Genomic DNA, 20,155 nt, shown 5'->3' on the forward strand with positions numbered 1-20,155 from the left:
GACCAAGAAGTCACAAAGTGACTGGTCACTTATTGTTTTTGTGCCATTTTGAATTATATGAAAAACGCATGCACAAAAACGTCTACACGTGAACTTTGGACCTATACGGACAAAAAATCGTAGTGAAATTGCTGTTTTGTGAAAATTCTTCTTCTGCCTCTAATACATACATGCATGCATTTGCTTATGCCACTTTACAGTATGGTAGAGGGTCATGCCAAATAGCACTGAAACCAGTCTTACTGCAATAGGTCAAAGGGTGGCACTATTTTTTGAAAATGAAACCTTTGAACAGGGATAACTCTTGCCTCGTTTGGCCAAAATTCATGGCACTTGTTTCCACATGTTCCTTGACTCATGGGGAACACATCTGTCACTTTGACAAGTAACCTCCGCCCTCAGATTTCCGCCATTTTGAGCAGTTTGAAAAATGCTTATACCTGATTTTCTGCCCTGATTTTTGAGCAATTTGCGTGAAATGTCCTACACACAATCTATGGACCATTACTGAAATCCCGGTTGAAGAGAAGTTTGTACGTGAAAACATTTACAGCAAAACACACTGTAGTAATGGATAGACATCCCCAAAACCAGGACACATAATTGTTACCAAAAACACTGGATGATGTTACTGTTTAGAATGAGTTAACTTACTGTGTCTGCATAGCTCAGTTGGTAGAGCTCTTGCCTTTGGAGCACAGGTCATGGGTTCAAATCCGGGTACCGACAACTCAGCCTGTGAGTCTAATTTGTGCATATTGTTCTTATTGCGTATGGTCTTCTTTCTTGGTCCCGCCTTATCGCTGCTTGCAGCTATATTATTTTATTTGAAATAGGATTTAAGTGGTTCATTCATAATATTCCATTCCCATCAAAAATATAATAATAATATTTGTCCCCCCAGAAATAAGATGATGCATCTTAAGTTTATCCTTCTAATATAATAAAGGTATATACACTATTAAAGTAAAGATGTACAGTACTCATGTACTTCGCATGGGTTAAAGTTCTCAGTCTTCACGACTGATATCAGTCATTTGGATTCCACTAAAGTCGTTTCTTCAACTGGAATGTAGAACAGAAATCTGAAATAATTTGACATACTGTGCCAATTGTTTAGGAAACAACTCGGTTTCACAAATCACAGATTGTTTTCAGTCATGAGATTTTATTTAGCTTTTATTAACCATGACTTTGTGGCTGCTACTGCTACATGGGGGTTCTTCTCACACTGAGAAAAGTAAAGAGACAAAACGCTGCCTCCGCTGAGAGAACTTCCCCTGGACGCTGCTGCCTCGTGTAGCCGTGTACCAATGGTCCCCATGAGAGGACAGAGAGACAGTGCTACTGCTGGGCCCGGGTGGAACTAATGATTTTCAGCTGTAAACTGAATTACCAATCGATTGGGGCCTACAGATCAGAACACGGCTCGGAAGCCACTGCCGCTGTGGACAGACAGACACGGCGTGCCGCTGAGTCGCTTTGCAAATTGACTCCTGCATACATAGGTGGGGGACGGGGGACGGGGGTGGGGGGGGGGGGCGGGGGGGACGGGGGGGGGGGGGACACATACAGTATCTGTAGCTATATCGTCTCTGTCGTGTGGAAACCTCATATGTCCTTTTCAGGATTCAAATCCAAAAGTAGCAGATTGACAAACTCGAAATGTGTCTCTGAGCTTAGATATGCTACTTTTATTTTTTTTTATGTTTTTTTTGTGGCTTTCGCCTTTATTTTATATTTTTTTATGGAGGGACAGACAGTAGGCTGACAGGAAATGGGGAGAGAGATGGGGGGAAGACATGCAGTAGGCCGTCGGGATCGGGAGTCGAACCCACGGCACACTGCCAGACTGGATTACCAGCCAAGGTGCCTGGACCACTGAGCCATGGCCCAGGCCAGATCTGCTACTTTTGATGCTCTTGTGTGACGTTGTAGGAAGATCATATAGGGCGTTAATTTACGGGAAAAACACAAAACGTTAGAATACGGAGTTAGGAGGTTTCTGCCCGACAGCGACGATATGTCAGCTTGGCACTGCATGTACGGCGGCCTGCTGGGTGTGAATGGGACCCTGTGATCACCACAGAGGCAGCTGCACAAGTGTTTACACTGAATGGGGTTGTAAATGAGCGTGTATTTGGTCAGGAGCGACCACGGAAACAAGAAGGTAACCTTCCCCTGGAGGTTTTGTATGTACACAGTAAAATGCCCGAGTGTTCATTTAACTCTCGAGAAAGTACACGTTCGTTGCGGTCGGGTGGAAACCCTCATATCGTTGCTGTCGGACAGAAACCTATCTCTGGATGTCTTAACTTATTGTGTTTTTTTTCCTAAATTAATGTCCTACTTGATCATACTACGTCACACAAAAAGTTAAAAAAGTAGCAGATCTACAAGCTCGAAACACGGTGCAGTGACTCATGTAAAGCGTACAAGATCTGCTACTTTTGTTCCAAAACTTACTTTTCGGACAAATTTAAAAAAAGTATTGCAAAAAATAGATTGTAGATGTGCCATTTATTTTTTGCTACTTTTTGTGTAACACTGTTTGGAGGTACAAGGTTTCTGCCTGACGGCCATTTTTTTTTATCCAAATGAGTGCTTTTTTACACACTTAGTTAAAGCAGCACTAGTTTAGGATATCAGTGGCCACTTTGGACACAAATAACATGGCAGCCAACATCTTTGACTTCATTACCCAAGAGTCTCTGCAAGCATGTCCACCGAGGATGCACTGTGATTGGCCAGTCTTGACTGCCTTGCTGCATTGGCAAATGCCAGGATGAAACTCATGTCTCCCCACCCCCTATACATACTAATACAGTCAAGCCCCTAGCAGGGACCCCCCGACTCTATGCATATATGGAAGGATGATTATTGTTGTTATTGTTATATATGTTATTGCTTAATAATTTTGTGGGACATAATATGCTATACTGTAGTTACATAGTGCTGCTTTAAATTTACACAGAGGATTTTCCCATGCAGAAATGGAAGGAGAGGAAAGGGTGCTGCCTTGTTTGGGCATATGTGTCTCTTCCTCCCCTTGTGTTAAATAAGACTCCATGTTGGCGTTGGACCAGGCCAAAAAGGAAATTGCCCCCAGAAACCCCCAGAATTATAATGGTACAAAGCAAATTACTTGGGGTTTGTCTGGATTGGAGTTTTTAACTGTGGTGTTTTATTTTCATTTTTATAGCGCCTACTGGTGAACATATTAGCACGGGCATCCTGTTGAAGAAAACAGTGGCTAGGCTGTGATTAATGAGCTCAGGCGGTAACCAGTGGTGTAAAGTAACTAAGTACATTTACGCGAGTGCTGTACTTAAGTTCAATTGTGAGGTATTTTTTTTAACTTTTATTTCCGATGTTCTATACTATAGAAAACATTTACCACTTCACTGTATACTTCAAGCTCAGAACGCGGTGCGATGCGACGTGTTGTGAGCTTGATCTGCCATTTACAAAAGTTTTTTTTATACATTTTGAAATGGGACATTCTGCATATGAGTGCTTTTACTTTTTGCACTTTAAGTACATTTTGATGCCTGTGCTTTTACTAAAGTAAATTCTGAATACCAGGCTTTTACTTGTATTTCTACATTGTGGTATTGGTAAAAAGTTACTGGTGGTAACTGTGAAATCACTTGTCAGCAGTTGATACGTTTCTGGAAAAGGACTAACGTTCTTGATTAGTTCTGGGGGTTTTCGACAGGATGGAGGTGGAATGTGTCCACGTTTTCTTACCTGCTGAGAGACAGACAGACCTGACACCGCAACTCTGGCTGTTAAAAGGTGTAATTCAGACCTCTGCCATTTTTCTCTGCAACTTTATAAAAGCTGAGTTCATGCTCGGCCGTACGGCGGTATACTGTGTTGAAAAATAACAGACCTGCAAGCTTGAGGACGCAGTGACACTGGACGACAAAACAAAATGTTTGTCTCTTTGGTCTGAACTAGGCATTATTGTGTAATGTATCGGAGGTTCAGGCAGCCGGAAGCAGCTTTCTGTTGATTGTAACAGTTTGCATGTGCGATCCCCCCCCCCCTCCTACGCTGTTACCTCGGGTGTATTCTGGGAGATATATTCATGACAGCCATCTTCTGCATTAAATTGGTTAACTTGAAGCTAGCAATATGAATAGTAGAATTCACTACCTGAGATCTCTGATACATGGGTTTCTTATGGGAGTTGTGTGCGTTTGTGTAGTTCATCCATGTTTTTTTTATCTCATTCGACACCCACTGAACCACTGAGCACTTGGATTCTAGTGTCCCCTATTCAAGACATGTCATATTAGGTCAACATTAGCAAAAATGGCAGATATACAATCTCGTTGCGACGCGTTGTGAACTTGTAGATTGAAGAGATTTGGTTTAAATGGACACAAATTAGGGTGCCTAGCATAGACCCCTGGGCTGGGAACAGTGGTCAACAGAAGTATATAGGCTTTAACACCTTTAATGCGTTAAGAAGTTAAAGTCCCTGCAGATGTTTACACTAACCTTTGAAGAATTACGGCGTCTTAATTGTACCTCAAAATAGTCCCATCGTTTGTTACCGAGTCGAACAATAATCCACCGGAACAGCAACACAGAGCAATGGTGGATGGATGCTGCTATGAAACCCTGTTGACTTGCATTGAACTCGGTTTCCCAGAAGCCCTTGCAAGCCAGTGATGGGTCGATGTCCGGTTACGTCATCATAAAGCGTCGTCCTCGTCAGGATGTCCGCTACAAAGCCGGTATTTCTTCGGGTTTAGCGGATTCGGCAGGGAAAGACAATGGAAAAAAACACAGGTTTAGCATGTTCCGCAGCGAACCTGTTAAAACATGGAGCCCGCCAGAACCGTAGTAACCGTATGATTAAATTAATCGTCTAGCCTGCGAGAACCGTGGCTACGTTTTCCAGGGTTTATATTCTTTAATCCATGTTTTGATCCGATCGAATCGTTAGCTGCCGCTCGTTAGCATAACAGTCAAAGTGGGACAGTGGCCGCGGCCATTTTTTCTATGTGCTGCTTTCAAAGGCCTGTATTTCCAAATCGGCGCAATGAATGTCGTTTCTGGTGAAATCATGTTTTTTCCACGGCCGACAGCAGGCACTGTGATACTCGTGGTCGGGTTTTTCCACCACCGACCAAGAGAACAACAAAGTTATATAGTGATTTTACTTGTATTATCTTTTACCAAAATCAAACCAAATGAAGTGTTGATGCCCTGTTTTCTACATACCAACTTACCTACTGTACGTACCAACAGTGCAAATATAGCCAGCCTACAAGCACACAAGCTTTGTGAGCTTGTAGATTACCTATTTTTGAAAATTTGTGTTATAAGTGTTATAATGACATGCCCAAAATAGGGATGCCGTGAGAAGCAGCATGAGAAGAAAAGTATAGTATACAGTAGATGTTTTCCATGTGTATGCCCATACTGATGATGATCTTGTGATGGGGGTCTTCTTCAGACCGGGTCCAGTTCATGTTTACTGATAGGAATCGGATTTGTGTGGTTACTCCATCTCACTGAAGGTGAGATGGGGTCATGTTGGTGTAATATTGTGTATTGCCCCGAGGTTGAAATAATTTCGTTTGCCATAATAGCTGTATAAAACTGCTCATTTCCCACTGGAAATACTTCTTTTTTTGGCAAGAATCATTCCGAGACTGGGGTTAATAAGAGTGATATATATCTATCACCTATCAGCTATAACAGCATATAGGTTTTATTTGGCAGGGAAATGAAGTAAACACACCTATAGTACGTGTACTCCATGAATTCAAATGTTTCCATTTAAATGGCGAGTAACTGACTTGTTGCAGTTTGCCTGATTTAATAAAGCTACCAACCTACCCAAATAAAGCATGAGAAACAATTTCGAATACAAAGTATCACAGTATCCTGGAAATATTATCGGCACCGAGAGAGTAGAGGAAGAAAAGTGAGGGGGGTCATAATACTGTTCATTCATACAAGCACACAGTGGCTTTTATAATGTCTTAGTCATTTTATGAACTGTGAGGTAGCTTGGTTTTGTGTCTCCATGTGATGTTTAAACAGTATGGTCTTTTCACAGCGGCATCGACATCCACTGTAAGCTCTCCATTCTACTCTGTGTAACAGTTATTGGGGGAAAAATGTGCTGGTGCTGCAACATAGGAGGAAGAAAAACAGTGGATGGAACACTGTTTTCTCTGCCGTTTAGCCATGTCTGTCTGGCTGTGCTGCTCGTATTACAGAGTACACCTTTAGCCATGCGATTCACTGTTAATAAAAGACTCCTATCCCATGGCTATTTTAAAGTGTATTTTGTTCTGCCGTTTGTTCCCTTCTGCCAGGGCCCTCTAGCAGGATAAAGGAAGAGTGAGGGTAGGATGACCTGATCTCGGGGAAAACATGCAGAGCTTAGATGTGCTGGGCTTCTTTTAAAGCTTTGCTCTCTCTCTCTCTGTTGCCTGAGCTGTTGCTTCTGTTGTTGCTGCTGTTGATGTTTCTGTCCAGTCCCTTTGGTTGAGTACAGAGCAAAAAACATCACAGTGACTAAAGTTTGCAAGTGCAATTCATGTTCACTACTTTGTTTTAGTGACACTGTCTCGTCATGATGCAGAGATGTTTTGACAGGTTTCACTTTCCATCTAGAGACTCATGTGATGCAAGGACGACGGGACCTCACTTATCCCATTTTGGGCGGGAACCCCTTTTGGTGTTTCATTATGTTTACTTTAGCTATTGAAAAATAGTAGATCTACAAGCTGTGCCGCGCTACGAGCTTGTAGGTCTGCTATTTTTGAAAAATCGTGAAAATGTTGTGCAAATCTTTGAATATATATTCTTTCAGAGCTAACGTTTTTAACTCAAATCTTTGCTTCTGGGGCGGTCCCTGGAACAACATAGATGGGGGTCGGCGGCTAAATACATATAATCTTGGGGGTCCTTGACATGAAAATGTTTGAGAACGACTGACAGAAACATAGGGTTTTTCAGAAAACTGTCAGGATTTAGAAGACACTTGTAGAATCGTTCCCAGGTCTAAATGGGTTATAGTACAACATGATAGAAATGGAAAAGCAGACACTCATTCACTGCCAGACAAATGGATGGATCGATGGACACACACTAGTAATACTGTAGGCTAGATATCACTCCTACAGATATACTGCATGCTAACCATTCAGAATGGCTTTTGGCTAGCGTGTCTGTCGGGGGCATTATATCCTGCCATGTTCAACTGATCTCCCAGCCTTTCCATCCATGTTAAACGGGCCAAGTCTATGCTCTCCCCTCCTACCCCCCCCCCCCCCCCCCCCCCAAAAAAAAAGACATGTCATGCACACACACAGTAGCAATGTTTGGCCCCCTAACGAGGCATTTTTTTTCTTTCGTCCAGCTCCCACTCATCATTTTAATTACAGAATGTTCATTGTCTATGCTGACCCATTTCGGTGTGGGCCCTCTTTACAGTCAGCTGCGCGATTGCTCCAATCACACTTAATTTCATCTGGCATTTGACTCAATCGGCACGGCCATGAACATGAGCATTATGCACCCCCACCCCTCCATCTCTCTCTCTCTCTCTCTCTCTCTCTCTGAAAATGAACGGAGAATAACAATAACAAGATCCAGCGCTCCCTCGCTTGCTGTGTGGTTGTCCTCCGCTGATGCTCTCGGCCCCGGCTTCACCATGGCGGCGATGCATGCGAGGCTTTTAACGGCAGAGATTGATACTGGTGGCTTGGGACATTTCTTGGGGTGTTAGTCACAGTCCTCTGAGGAGATGTGGTGCTGATCTTAAAGGACCCCGGACGCACAATAAAACATGCCCTGCAGAGACGAGGGAGTCCACAGAATCCCACACCGCTAATTAGTGCTGCTTGGCCCCCTCGCTCGATTGTGTAGCTGCTAATGAAGGTAATGAGGATCAGGTCGTCGGCATCTGAACTTACAGTATATATGTTTTTTTTTGAGTGGTGCAATCACTCCTATAGACGGCTATGTGTGTCCCTGGGTCTGTCCCTGGCTGGCTGTGTCCGAGCACAAAAGCTGTCTGGCTGTGTCCGAGCACGAAAATGGCTTTTGGTTGTTTTTCACAACCAGGTGTCACTGTTGCGCAGCCTAACACACACACACACACACACATACACATACACATACACATACACATACACATACACACACACATTAACTGTATATATGATGATATGGGGCGGTACAGTACAGTACAGTAGAGGGACCCCCTGGGGACCCCCACACGGTAACTCATTACCATTTCATTTCTCAACCACTTCGGACGCGGGGTGGATCGCCGGAACCGGGCCGGCACCCTGGCCGCGTTCCTGTGGGTCTGGAACTTCCGGGGACCCCCACACAGAGTTGCACCACTCACTTCATACGGGTGTGATTTATGTTGTTTTTGTGTTTTTATATTAATATATTTCAGTTTTAACTTTATTTCAATCCCTGATTCGTACATATTCAGCATGCCGTGTTTTGGCAACACAAGCCTGATGTGCAACAGGACAGTTAATTGAGTTGAAAATTTGTGTTTCTGTTTTTATGCACCAATTAGTGTGCCTAGACGCAAGTCCAGGGGTGCTGTAGAATACTTTGATATATTTGGAATTCATCAATATTACTTCAATTTAACCACTTAGACCCTCCATACTTAGCACTTTTGCCGCCATTGGAGTAGATCTGCGTCTTATAAATGAATACGGCCTGTCGGCATTGGCGTAGATCTACGTTGTTGTAGTGTTTATAATAGCTCGAGTCGTAATGCTACTTACATTAGCACTGGGTTGCTAGGTGATGATGTAAACAGAAAATAAACCGTCCATCTTGATTGCTGCGCACATCCATTCGATGGTCCATAGCCAAAGTAGTAATGGTCGCGACTGTGCTCTCCAAGCGAAAGTAAAATATCCGATCCGTCACAACACGCATCGTAAGTGACATCCGGTTTTTAGGGTCTTGTGGATCCTTCAAAATAAGTGTTGCACTGGAAATATGCTGGTGGTATTGGTATACGGGTGAATGAATGAATGCTGCTGGGGAAAGTGTTAGTAACACAGAGCTACAACTGTACTTAGTTCGTGTTCGAGCTACACCAAATCTCTTCGCTATTTTTTGTGAATTTGTTTGCCCCAGAATAGGGATACTGGGGTTTAAGTAGTCAAACGTCAAGTTTGACTACTTCCAATTGATTATTTCCAATCTGTCGTAATGGAAACTGATATTCTCGTGACATACTGTATTTTAGGGGGAAATATGTACCTATTTATGTAACGTAATATGACATAACGGTTCTAAAAATTAACAATGTCATTCAGGGTTGCCGTGGATGACAAAGTTATTTACAGTGGTGCCCTGAGCCCAAAAAGAACCACTGCCCTAAACAACCATGTCTCTTCCAATACACATGACATCGCCATGTCTTTTCACCTGGCAGTTAGGCGTTTTGGAGTGTTGCCTGTGTTAACACGTGTTAACACATGCAGAGGAACACGCTGTCCCTTCCATTTCCTGTGCGCCAACCAACCTGTAGGTTGCAGCGGCACGGACTCGACCAACTGCGGTTGTTGGATCACCCACCCAAACCAGAGAAACCATGGATAATTCGAACCCAACTCTCCACAGTGGTGAGCAGGAACGTTAAACCCTGTACACCCTGAATGTTGTACAGGTGAATGTTCAACTGCAGTGGCAGAATTCCCATTAAAACGTGGTGAAGCTCACAGATCCATACATGTTCTCTCGAGACCTTCCCAGAATTCCCATAGAACTCCTCGTCACAATGAGGAGCTATTGTTTTATCACCCTTCTTCTGAAAAGTCTTACTCTCATCCCGAGAAACGCAGGGGTGGAGGAAAGGGAGACAGCCCAGCACAGAGCACTTATCTCTCCACACAATCGGTACAATGTTCCTTGTGTTTGAATAGAGGGGAGATATCTCTGAGACTTCAATTTGTTATCAGAGAGACGAAGAAGGGGACAGGGTAACACTTCCCTGATAAGCCCTGGCGTAAGGTTAATTACCAGCGAGTGTCTGACGTAACCCAGCCATGTCAGGTCTCATAGTTGCACATAGCGAGGAGAGCGAGGGAGTGCTACTTATTGACGGATGTGTCCCACACTCCCACTTGAGGTTTGCCCATGTGCTTCTGCATTAGTGCGTGCACGTGGTCATGTGGCTGGGTGTGTTAGTTAGGGCACAGTCACACACATGCACAAATTGAATATTATTCACCCAGCCACCTGTTAACTTCCAGTCTTTGCGATGGCAAAGGAAATTGGCTTTTTCTGCTTCGCTTGTCGTCACATTTGGTGAACTTTGACCTCAACCAATAGCAATTTACTTAAGTATACTCACTGCAATGTAGAAATAAAAGTACAAAAGTATCTGTATAAAAATGTACTTAAAGTACTAACACTAGAAAGTACTCCTTATGCAGAATCGCCCATTGCACAAGTTTGTAGTGGAGTAAAAGTATAATATTTGCCTCTTGAGATGTAGTAGAGCAGTGATGCTAATAGGGTGCATTTTGTGTCCCGAAAGATTATTGATAATGGACAGTAATAGTACAGTACTTACACCACTGACCAATGGTACTTGTGTGGTTGACCTCTTAGCTCTCATTGGCTGTCGTTTTCTTGTGTGAGTGTGAGCAAAGATGGAAGAGACCAACAAACACACTTACTTGCACAAGTGCATACATTGTATGCGTTTGTGTGCAGGCCTTCTGTGTGCATGAAGATAAGGCTTAGGCGATGTCTGCTCAAAATTGACATACAGTAGTGTTGTTGGGCACATCCAAACATCACAACGGTAAAGCTAACACTACTGATTTGATGAACATTTTAACTTAAGTCACATTGTAACTGTGTGTAAACAATCACAATGTCTCAAACGGCATCGATGGCTATTTGTCATTGTCGATGGATGATAGCATTATCCCTCAACACAACCCTAACAGACCCCTGTGTTCAGTTTAGGGAGAATCATATGTCCTAATGATGAATGTATGCTCCGCCAGACAGTGTCACTCGCCAAAATACCAGATCTATAAGCTGTGTACAACGCTCATGACATTCTTCTTTCACCTTAATGTCTATATCATGAACAGTATATACCAGCAACTGCTACGCTCATTGACCTTATGTCTAAACTCATACATACTGTATTAATTGATATGGCTGCTATGTGTAAATATGCACATACCTTTCTTCCCCCCCATTGCTTTCTTTCTCTTTCTGGAAGCAATGAAAACGACCATCAGCCACTGTTTTACACCTGTACACCTGTGATGTGACAATAATGATCTGTGAGCTTGTAGATCTGCTGCTTACAACACATGACACTGTCGTACGACAAAGTGTAAATCGGGCTTAAAACGTGTTTGTCCCGTTGAGATTTTTTGGTGTCTAAACTAGGCTTTAGATCTAGTTCAGTGGGACAGCTCCATAGATAGATAGATACTTTATTGATCCCCGAGGGGAAATTCAGGTAAGACCAGCACTAAGCACTAACTGTGAAGCCCCCCCCCTACACCACCAGAAGAAACACCTGCTTTGCCAACTGCTAGAAAAGCTTGTGGCTTTCTCCCCCCCTCCCCTCCCGTCTCATTGGTGCGTAACGCTGTTAACATTGCTGCTGATTCTCTCTTGTCTCTCTCCAGGGCATAGACTAATTAATGGATACCATTCGTAGTTGATTAGCAGCAGTTCTTTCAGTAATTACATTCGCATACTAACCAGTTGGAAGAAAAGGAGAAAAAAAATCCCCACAAAGGACTGGGAAGTATATTAATGCACTCCTCATTTCGTTTTGATCCTAATTTGTTTCTGCTATTGTTTGGCCTTTTTGCTAAGATAAGAAACCATTTTTCCCCAAACTCCCCCCCCCCCCCTCTCTCTCTATCCCCCCTCTCTGTCTTACTGAAGTTATTCAGAATTCATATTTGAAGAAAGAGAGACTTTTGTAATCAACACACAAAAGAGATTACTCCTGTGCTTTTGTTGCGAATAACAGAAAGTGTTCTCGGTGGAAACTTCATGAAGACACAACTCCTGTGTGTGTGATTCTCTTTCTCCTGCAGGCCGTGTAGGCAGGGGCTGTGCTCCTCGCTCACAGAGAGGTGCATTGTGCTCCAGGGCCCAGCTGCTAGCCCATAATTCTTCATTCTATGTCCCATTGTTCCTACCTGTCAGCATGCTTGTGTCTCAGAAGAAAGGAAGTGGCTGCCATTTTGCCAGCAGGCTGTGTGTGGGTTGGGGCGAGTGGTTGGAGCTGGGGGGGAGGGGGGAAGACATATTTCTTAACCAAAGCACACATTTTTTTTATTGCCTACCTACATTTTAATAGCCCCAATCTGTGATTACAATGTTGTGGCCTCTGTTCAAATGCTGTGTTGTCACCAACCACTGCCTTTGTTGTTGTTGGTTGTAATGCATTAGATTGTGGATGTGTCCTGGCACTTACATTTGATGCGTGAGCTTTATATGCAAAGACTTGACAGCCATGTGACTGCAAAAGATATGATTTACATGGATTCTGAGGCTGTAAAAAAAACGTTATTTACCTTTTGTAACATTGATAAACAGTGGCGTAAAAAAGGCCCTTATGATGGGCTTTAGAACATTGAAAAGGTCATATTTTCCATTTACAAGTCCAGAATACAGAGGAACATGGCCAACAAACCTCACCAATGCACTGAGCCACAGCTACACAGCTACATGCATGCTCTACAGATGCTCTCCACTATCTGTTTTCTCTCAATAACACTAGTCCCCCCCCCCCCCCCCCCCCCCCCCCCAACCCACCCAAACAGGTTACTTGAAGTTAATAACCTGCCACTGAATCTTGATGCTTTTCTTTTGTGATGCAAACACATCCTTAATTGCCATTCCATAAGGCCTGAATAGCCGGGCCAGATTCTCATTACCTTGCTCTGAATCGGGCCCGGGCCTCTCACAGACCCCGCTCTCTTCACGTCACAATAATCGCCTAAAAAGTGGCAGAACTCGCATGTGTAAGGAGCTCGAGGGGTTAACTCAATGTGTAAACATTCAAAGCAAAGTGTGACATGCTGTTTGAATGGATGTGCCGTCCTTTGTGAAAGGCAAGCGCCTGTACAACCAACACCACTGGCTGATGTTATCTTGAGGTCAGCAGGGTTGATCGTGTGTTTTGTTTTTCTCTCTTTCACTTGCAGTTCCAGAACAACAACAACTATATGAATATGGCAGAGGCCAATGGTGCCCTACTTGCAGCTGGTGGTGATGTGAGTAAATAAATCATTTACTTCCCCCCCCCTTTCATATTCCAATACCCCCTTATTTGATTATGGGAAAGGCAGGTGATGTAGTGGACACTACAGGTGTAGCCAATTAAAATGATGTAGCATGCTGGAGTGGATGTTGTAGAACGAGTTAGACAGGTTTCCTGGCTGTTTTTCAAAAAAGCATTGATATGAGGCCTGATGGCATTATCAGCCAGTGGACTGCATGGAAATGCATCATACTGTATCTTGAGCAATTTAAATGGCTGCAGCTGTTGCATTACAATAGCTGACAGTGAGCTATTTATTTTCATTGGTGGCTTTATTGTTCCCCCCCCCACACACACACATCTGAAATCCGAAAATTAAGGCCCGGCCCTACCTGGGCCCGCATCAAACCCTGTACACTCAAGACACTGCCCCCGCTGCCACCCTTAGATCTCCATATATGGAGCTGACCTGTTCCTTATGTTGTTTTGACCTCATCAAACCCTGTACACTCAAGACACGCTCCATATACTGTATGGCCAGTACATAATTAATTCAATATGTTAATCTGACCCCCCATGCACTCAGCCCATGCCAAAGCGCCAGCGCTCGCCCAGCAGTCTGCCGTCACTCAGGGCGTCTTACTGTGTGTGTGTGTATATAGTTTTTAGTTTCTCTTTTGCCCCCTTCTGTTTTATCATTACTTGTGCAAGCAGAGCGCACGCAAGGTGTGTGTGTGTGTGTGTGTGTGTGTGTGTGTGTGTGTGTGTGTGTGTGTGTGTGTGTGTGTGTGTGTGTGTGTGTGTGTGTGTGTGTGTGTGTGTGTGTGTGTGTGTGTGTGTGTGTGTGTGTGTGTGTGTGTGTGTGTGTGTGTGTGTGTGTGTGTGTGTGTGTGTGTGTGTGTGTGTGTGTGTGTCCTACAACAGCCAATAAGGGACCACCATTCTTGGTGACGTAACTAAGGTACATTTCAAGGTTGGTTTAAGGTCAATAACGGGTCTAAAGGATTTAGAATAGCAGAGAACTCTAGGACTCAGAGCAGCAGTCGTACCCAGACAGCAGCAGAGAGCTTTAGGACTCAGAGCAGCAGTCGTACCCAGACAGCAGCAGAGAGCTTTAGGACTCAGAGCAGCAGTCGTACCCAGACAGCAGCAGAGAGCTTTAGGACTCAGAGCAGCAGTCGTACCCAGACAGCAGCAGAGAGCTTTAGGACTCAGAGCAGCAGTCATACCCAGACAGCAGCAGAGAGCTTTAGGACTCAGAGCAGCAGTCGTACCCAGACAGCAGCAGAGAGCTTTAGGACTCAGAGCAGCAGTCGTACCCAGACAGCAGCAGAGAGCTTTAGGACTCAGAGCAGCAGTCGTACCCAGACAGCAGCAGAGAGCTCTAGGACTCAGAGCAGCAGTCGTACCCAGACAGCAGCAGAGAGCTCTAGGACTCAGAGCAGCAGTCGTACCCAGACAGCAGCAGAGAGCTCTAGGACGCGCTCTGACGCGCTCTGCTTGCACACAAGTAGGCCATACTTGTGAACCTGTACACAAGATGTTAACTATGAAGTACAACCTTCGACCCATGAAGCCTTGAAATCATGGAGATGTTTTTGGCTTTGTCGCATTCCTGAGCCAATCGTTTGATGACCGGCAGAGTGTCCGTCCGGTAGGATTCGGACTGACTCCGCTGGTCATCAAATTATTGGCTCAGGACAAAAACAAAACAAATGTCCATGAATTCAAGGCTTCATGGGGTTAGGGTTAGATATATGCATTATTGCTTAACGGTGCCGGAGATTAGCTGTTAACTTAACGGACGGACGGACGGACGGACACATGGACGGAGGGCAAAACATACTCTCTCCCCATGCCTTTGGCCTGGTGGAGACGAAGACAAAAATGCTCAAACATGGGAGTGGATGGGAGCGTTTTAGCCATCACATGATTTCCTTGTTCCTGGTTACAAGGACAGTCAAACAGTGACTCAATAGGTTCATCATTCAGACGTCATTGGCAATGTGTACCTCAGAGCCCCCATGCCTCTGCAGAAGACAAAAATCAAGGAGCCCGAGAAGATTCAGCACAGCTGGTGTCACTCACAGTACCACTACTCTCTGTGGTTGCACAAAAACGCAGATCTGCAAGCTAACAACGTGTCGCGTCTGTGGCGTGTTGTGAGCTTGCAAATCGTGTCTTTTCTCTGTGCGACAGACAGCCTCACTCTGCTGAGATGGCTTTTGTATGCCGTGTGTGTACTGTATGCAACATTAAACGTAAGCAAAGAATAGTTCTGCTTCTCTGAAGCTATACACACAGTGGCAGCTATTGTTGAAGCTCCCCTTTGCATCAATACTGCATTAGTTCCTCTGCTGCACACCATTCATTCTTGAATGTTATAGGCCTATGTTGGGTACAGTTGGTTATTACATCATGCTGACTTCTAACTTATGGCTGCAGTGCAACTGCAAACCTTAACTTCTTTTTAGTGAGTAAAATATTATTTTGCTCATTATTTTGCAAAGCTTATCGATTTGTCGATAATTGATTAATATTGAATTATGCTAATCGATTTTCATTTTTGACACATTTACACATCCCTAGTAGTATGTTAACAAAATCACACCCGTGTACATCATCATACATCATCTCATTCCGGCCAATCACATCCTATGTCCAGCTCTTAATGTTTGTGTTTACACAAACACTCAAAACTGGCCATTCATTATCAATGGCATTTAATGTTTGTGTTGGGACAAAGTTTGTGTTTACACGCACACTAAAAGCCAATTAAAATCCAATTCTTCGCCCCCAAACAGGCTTTGTCTACTATAGTTCAACAGTAGAAATTGTTGCTTTAACTTCTGATGGCAGAAAAATACAGCAAAACAATATTTTCCCCCAAATGTTCCTCCCTCTTTGACCGTGGAGCACAAAGGTGCAACATTAATTCAGCAAGCATGAAGTAAAAGAGTGTAACTGTTCCCTTAGAGCCTATAGTGGAAACAAGACTTAACAGTGTGCTAAATATACGCACTGGTGATTCCCCCCTCCACCCTTTGCACTGCCCTGTCATTAGAGACATATGTGTACCAAAATACCCATCATCCTCTATGGTTCTGATGGGGCCAATCTCCAGTTTAGCAGACCGAAATTGATCTTTGCTTCAAGCCTCCTCACAGCATAGCAGCCTCCTTATGGAGTTCCAAAAAGAGTCAAATAGAGAGTCACGGTTATGTTTTTTAACCTCCAGTCTTAAACCTTCTAGACTTAGTAAACTGGACCTCAGTTGTCTCTGTACTTGGACCCCAAATATGGATGCCTGGCGTTTAAAGATGGAGTGCCACGATTTTTTTCCACCCTAAAAAATGATCATCAGGTATTATTATAATATATATTATAATAATAATATAAATATATTATAAGGAGGAAGAACTTTTTCCAAAAAGTGTACAGTATTTGTAAAAATCATGCTTTTATGTGGACACGCCCACCAGTTCATTAAGTTTGCCTGGTGGGTGGTTATGTGTGGTGATCCACCTGAACTGAAGCCGCACCCACAGCTGTAGTTGTATGATAAAGGGGGAGGGGTTAGGGGAGTGGCTGATAGTGTGGTGTCACTATATTACTGTTTATTTCATTGGCCCGTTTGACTGTTAGTCAAGGGTTCAGCCTCCAGGAAGAAACCCTAAATAGTTAATACACCATTGCACATAAAAACGACTCCAGGGTGTCTATTGAAGTACTGTCACCTCATAGACACATGAATAACACCTTGAGGGCCCAGACCTATTTAATCCATTAATAAAATGTGCCCATCATTTATAGCGCCCGGACCACTTTTACCGGGGGACCGGAAGTTGTTGTGAATGTCTGTGTAGCAGCTAACAATAGCCACACCACTCTAAAGTCGATCGACAACAACGGGAGGTAAGAATAAATCTATCGCGACTAGCGACTGGACCGCGGAGCGCCGTCTAACACAGGATCTTTTTTCATAATTAGACGGGATGATTTAGATTGCGAGAGTTATGAACGTTTTAAGATTTTCGTTTTCGTCCGCTAAACAGGCAGGGAACATTTTCGACACTGTTGTGCAACACAGATGATTGGGCAACAAGCGCTCCTAGGCTGTGGAGCGATGCTACCGGTTTTGATATCATTAATCTCCGTCCTATTTATCAATCTCCGTCTGGGGCAACTGACCGTGAACTTGAACTTGACAGTGATCTCCGTCTGGGGCTCTTAAACTGATAACTGGAAAAATACAAAAATTGTGGCACTCCATCTTTAAGTGATTAAAGATAGGTGCATCCTCTGCACCCAGCCAGTGGGCTGTGGTGTGGTGGTAGGTGCATCCTCTGCACCCAGCCAGGGGGCTGTGGTGTGGTGGTAGGTGCATCCTCTGCACCCAGCCAGGGGGCTGTGGTGTGGTGGTAGGTGCATCCTCTGAACCCAGCCAGGGGGCTGTGGTGTGGTGGTAGGTGCATCCTCTGCACCCAGCCAGGGGGCTGAAGTGTGGTGGTAGGTGCATCCTCTGCACCCAGCCAGGGGGGCTGTGGTGTGGTGGTAGGTGCATCGTCTGCACCCAGCCAGGGGGCTGTGGTGTGGTGGTAGGTGCATCCTCTGCACCCAGCCAGGGGGCTGTGGTGTGGTGGTAGGTGCATCCTCTGCACCCAGCCAGGGGGCTGTGGTGTGGTGGTGTGGTGGTAGGTGCATCCTCTGCACCCAGCCAGGGGGCTGTGGTGTGGTGCATCCTATGCACCCAGCCAGGGGGCTGTGGTGTGGTGCATCCTATGCACCCAGCCAGGGGGCAGTGGTGTGGTGCGGTGTGGTGTGGTGACACGGGCCGGGACACTCCAACACAAGCTGTTCAGAGAGCGTTCGGACCCCCGGCTGTGAGCGTCCAATGTGCATGCATGCAGCGTAGGGAGTGGTGGGGGGCCCGCGGGACACTGGATAAAACGGCCCCAGCTCATTTACATTTAATCAAAAGGAACAACAGTTTCCAGTGTTACGGTGCAGATGGCATTGTGCTGAGAGAGAGATGGGAGGAGTCTTAAAGTGTTCCATTGCAGATTTGTATGACCTCCACCTAGGAAGTTGTGTTTTGACCCCCCCCCCCCCCCCCTCTGTCTGCCTTTTTGTATGTTTGTGAACTCAGTATCTTAACCAATTAACACTTGAGGATTTTGAAACCCTTAGCATGTACATCTGCTATTTTTGAATGACAAAAGTTGCATATACCATAATAAAAAATAAGTTATTTTATTTTTTGATGGAAATCTGTGCGAGGCAAAGAGAGAGTTATGCGGTAAAGGTTCCGGACATACAGGATTTTTGTATTATTACATAGTGGTGGACGTTGTGATGTGCTCTACTACTTCCTACTAGCAGTAGGGCGGGCCATTAGCCTTGGCATTAGTCCGTTGCTGGATGCATACATGCCTGTTTCCCACGTCCCACTGTGGAACATGGTTGCCTCCACATGGTTCTCATCCACCCCTTGTCAACTGAACCAACCTTACAGGGGGCAGTGTCCAGAGCACTCACACGTGTTTTGACCCTTCAGGATGGGCAGTGAACCCCATGTTGCCATGTATGTAGGCTACAGTGTATATAATATAGCAATCATAATTCTTTTTGTAATTTAGAAGTTCTTCAGAAAACTTCAGGTCAGGATTTAGAAGGCGTTTTTAGAATCTCTCCTCCACATTTTCATGGATCACGTGTAAATATCCCTTTTTTGTTCATGAATTACAAATTTCTCTCATTTCTCTTTTGGATCTTGAGCTAAACCCTTTGGGAACCAGAGTTGACTAGTCTCTAGGCTCGAGGTCATCGGTTTGCGTCCTGGCCCAATGTTCTATGTTTCTACGGTCACATTCAGACCTGTACTTCAGTATTCTCAAATGGGCAGAGAAGTTGCATCATTCTTGCTTATTTAATTTTCTGTGTTTGCCTTCACACTGGCTGTGTCAACCGCAGCAGGGAACGTTATCAATGAGTTCAATTCATAAACTACACAGTGAAATATATGGTGTTAAAAGCATACTTATAGTAATAGTTAGGACTTAGGACGTAAAGTGAGGGCAACGTAACGTAACGGATGTAGTGTGTTGTCGGGGACTTCTATTTCCATTGATGATCCGACCATCATATGAAATGATTATGCATATGCCATGTTAGCTATAAAGTTTATAGATCATGCTGAGCTAAACGTGTTTAATTTTGAAGTATTTATATTTAAACAAGATGAAGAAAGTCTCCACTCAGATCCCCCTCCATGTTTACGCACAGACAGACTGAATATTCTGTACACTGCAGCCTTTTCCTTAAGCAATTGATGAATGTGCTTGTCTGACCATATTTCAATGAGGGCATCAGTCCCCTTATTTGACCACGTCTATCCACGGTAAAGTGACATCTTTGCGATGCATAAAATACGCCTTCTCCGTCTCCAACTGTTTACTCCTCATTCATCCGCCACATTGTTTGCTTCATTTCCTTTATTTGATGCGGATTGTATTCACAACTGCAGTGAATCGAAGTCACGTGCCCTTGGAAGCGAAGCGAAACCCCAATATTTTGGCGAACTAGAGTGCGATTGTTTGATCTGCACCAGAATTCGAATGAACCTTCACACCTGCCAAACGAAGCGCATTTACAACAATACGCAGCAGGATTTGTTTTAATCGCAGTATAACATTCTGGTGTGAAGTGTCCTTGAGCAAGGCACTTAAGCCCTAACTCCACCCTGAATGCTGCCCCTGTAACACCCACTGCTACTGATACGTAGCATGGGTTAAATGGAGAGGACACATTTAATTGTGCAAATATAGGCTACAGTGACAAATGCCCCAAAGGAGTGAGGACAAAAATATTTTTAATTGGATCTAT

The 20,155-nt window shown here is 44.3% G+C and overlaps 1 protein-coding gene across 3 annotated transcripts in view; it reads left to right on the top strand.

Annotated features, from left to right (window-relative positions):
• tox3 (TOX high mobility group box family member 3) overlaps nucleotides 1-20,155 on the top strand; it is a 220,292-nt gene that overhangs the window by 174,568 nt on the left and 25,569 nt on the right. For 2 of the 3 annotated variants that reach the window (XM_079497552.1, XM_079497550.1), the window contains one exon: nucleotides 13,215-13,283. The exons of the other annotated variant lie outside the window; for it this stretch is intronic. In XM_079497552.1, coding sequence (XP_079353678.1) covers nucleotides 13,236-13,283 — 48 coding nt within the window. In that variant the 5' untranslated portion in view covers nucleotides 13,215-13,235. The remainder of the gene's footprint in view (nucleotides 1-13,214; nucleotides 13,284-20,155) is intronic. 3 annotated transcript variants of the gene reach the window in all.

The sequence above is a fragment of the Electrona antarctica genome, assembly GCF_951216825.1.
Source record: "Electrona antarctica genome assembly, chromosome: 3".
In the NCBI taxonomy this organism is placed as follows: Eukaryota; Metazoa; Chordata; class Actinopteri; order Myctophiformes; family Myctophidae; genus Electrona; species Electrona antarctica.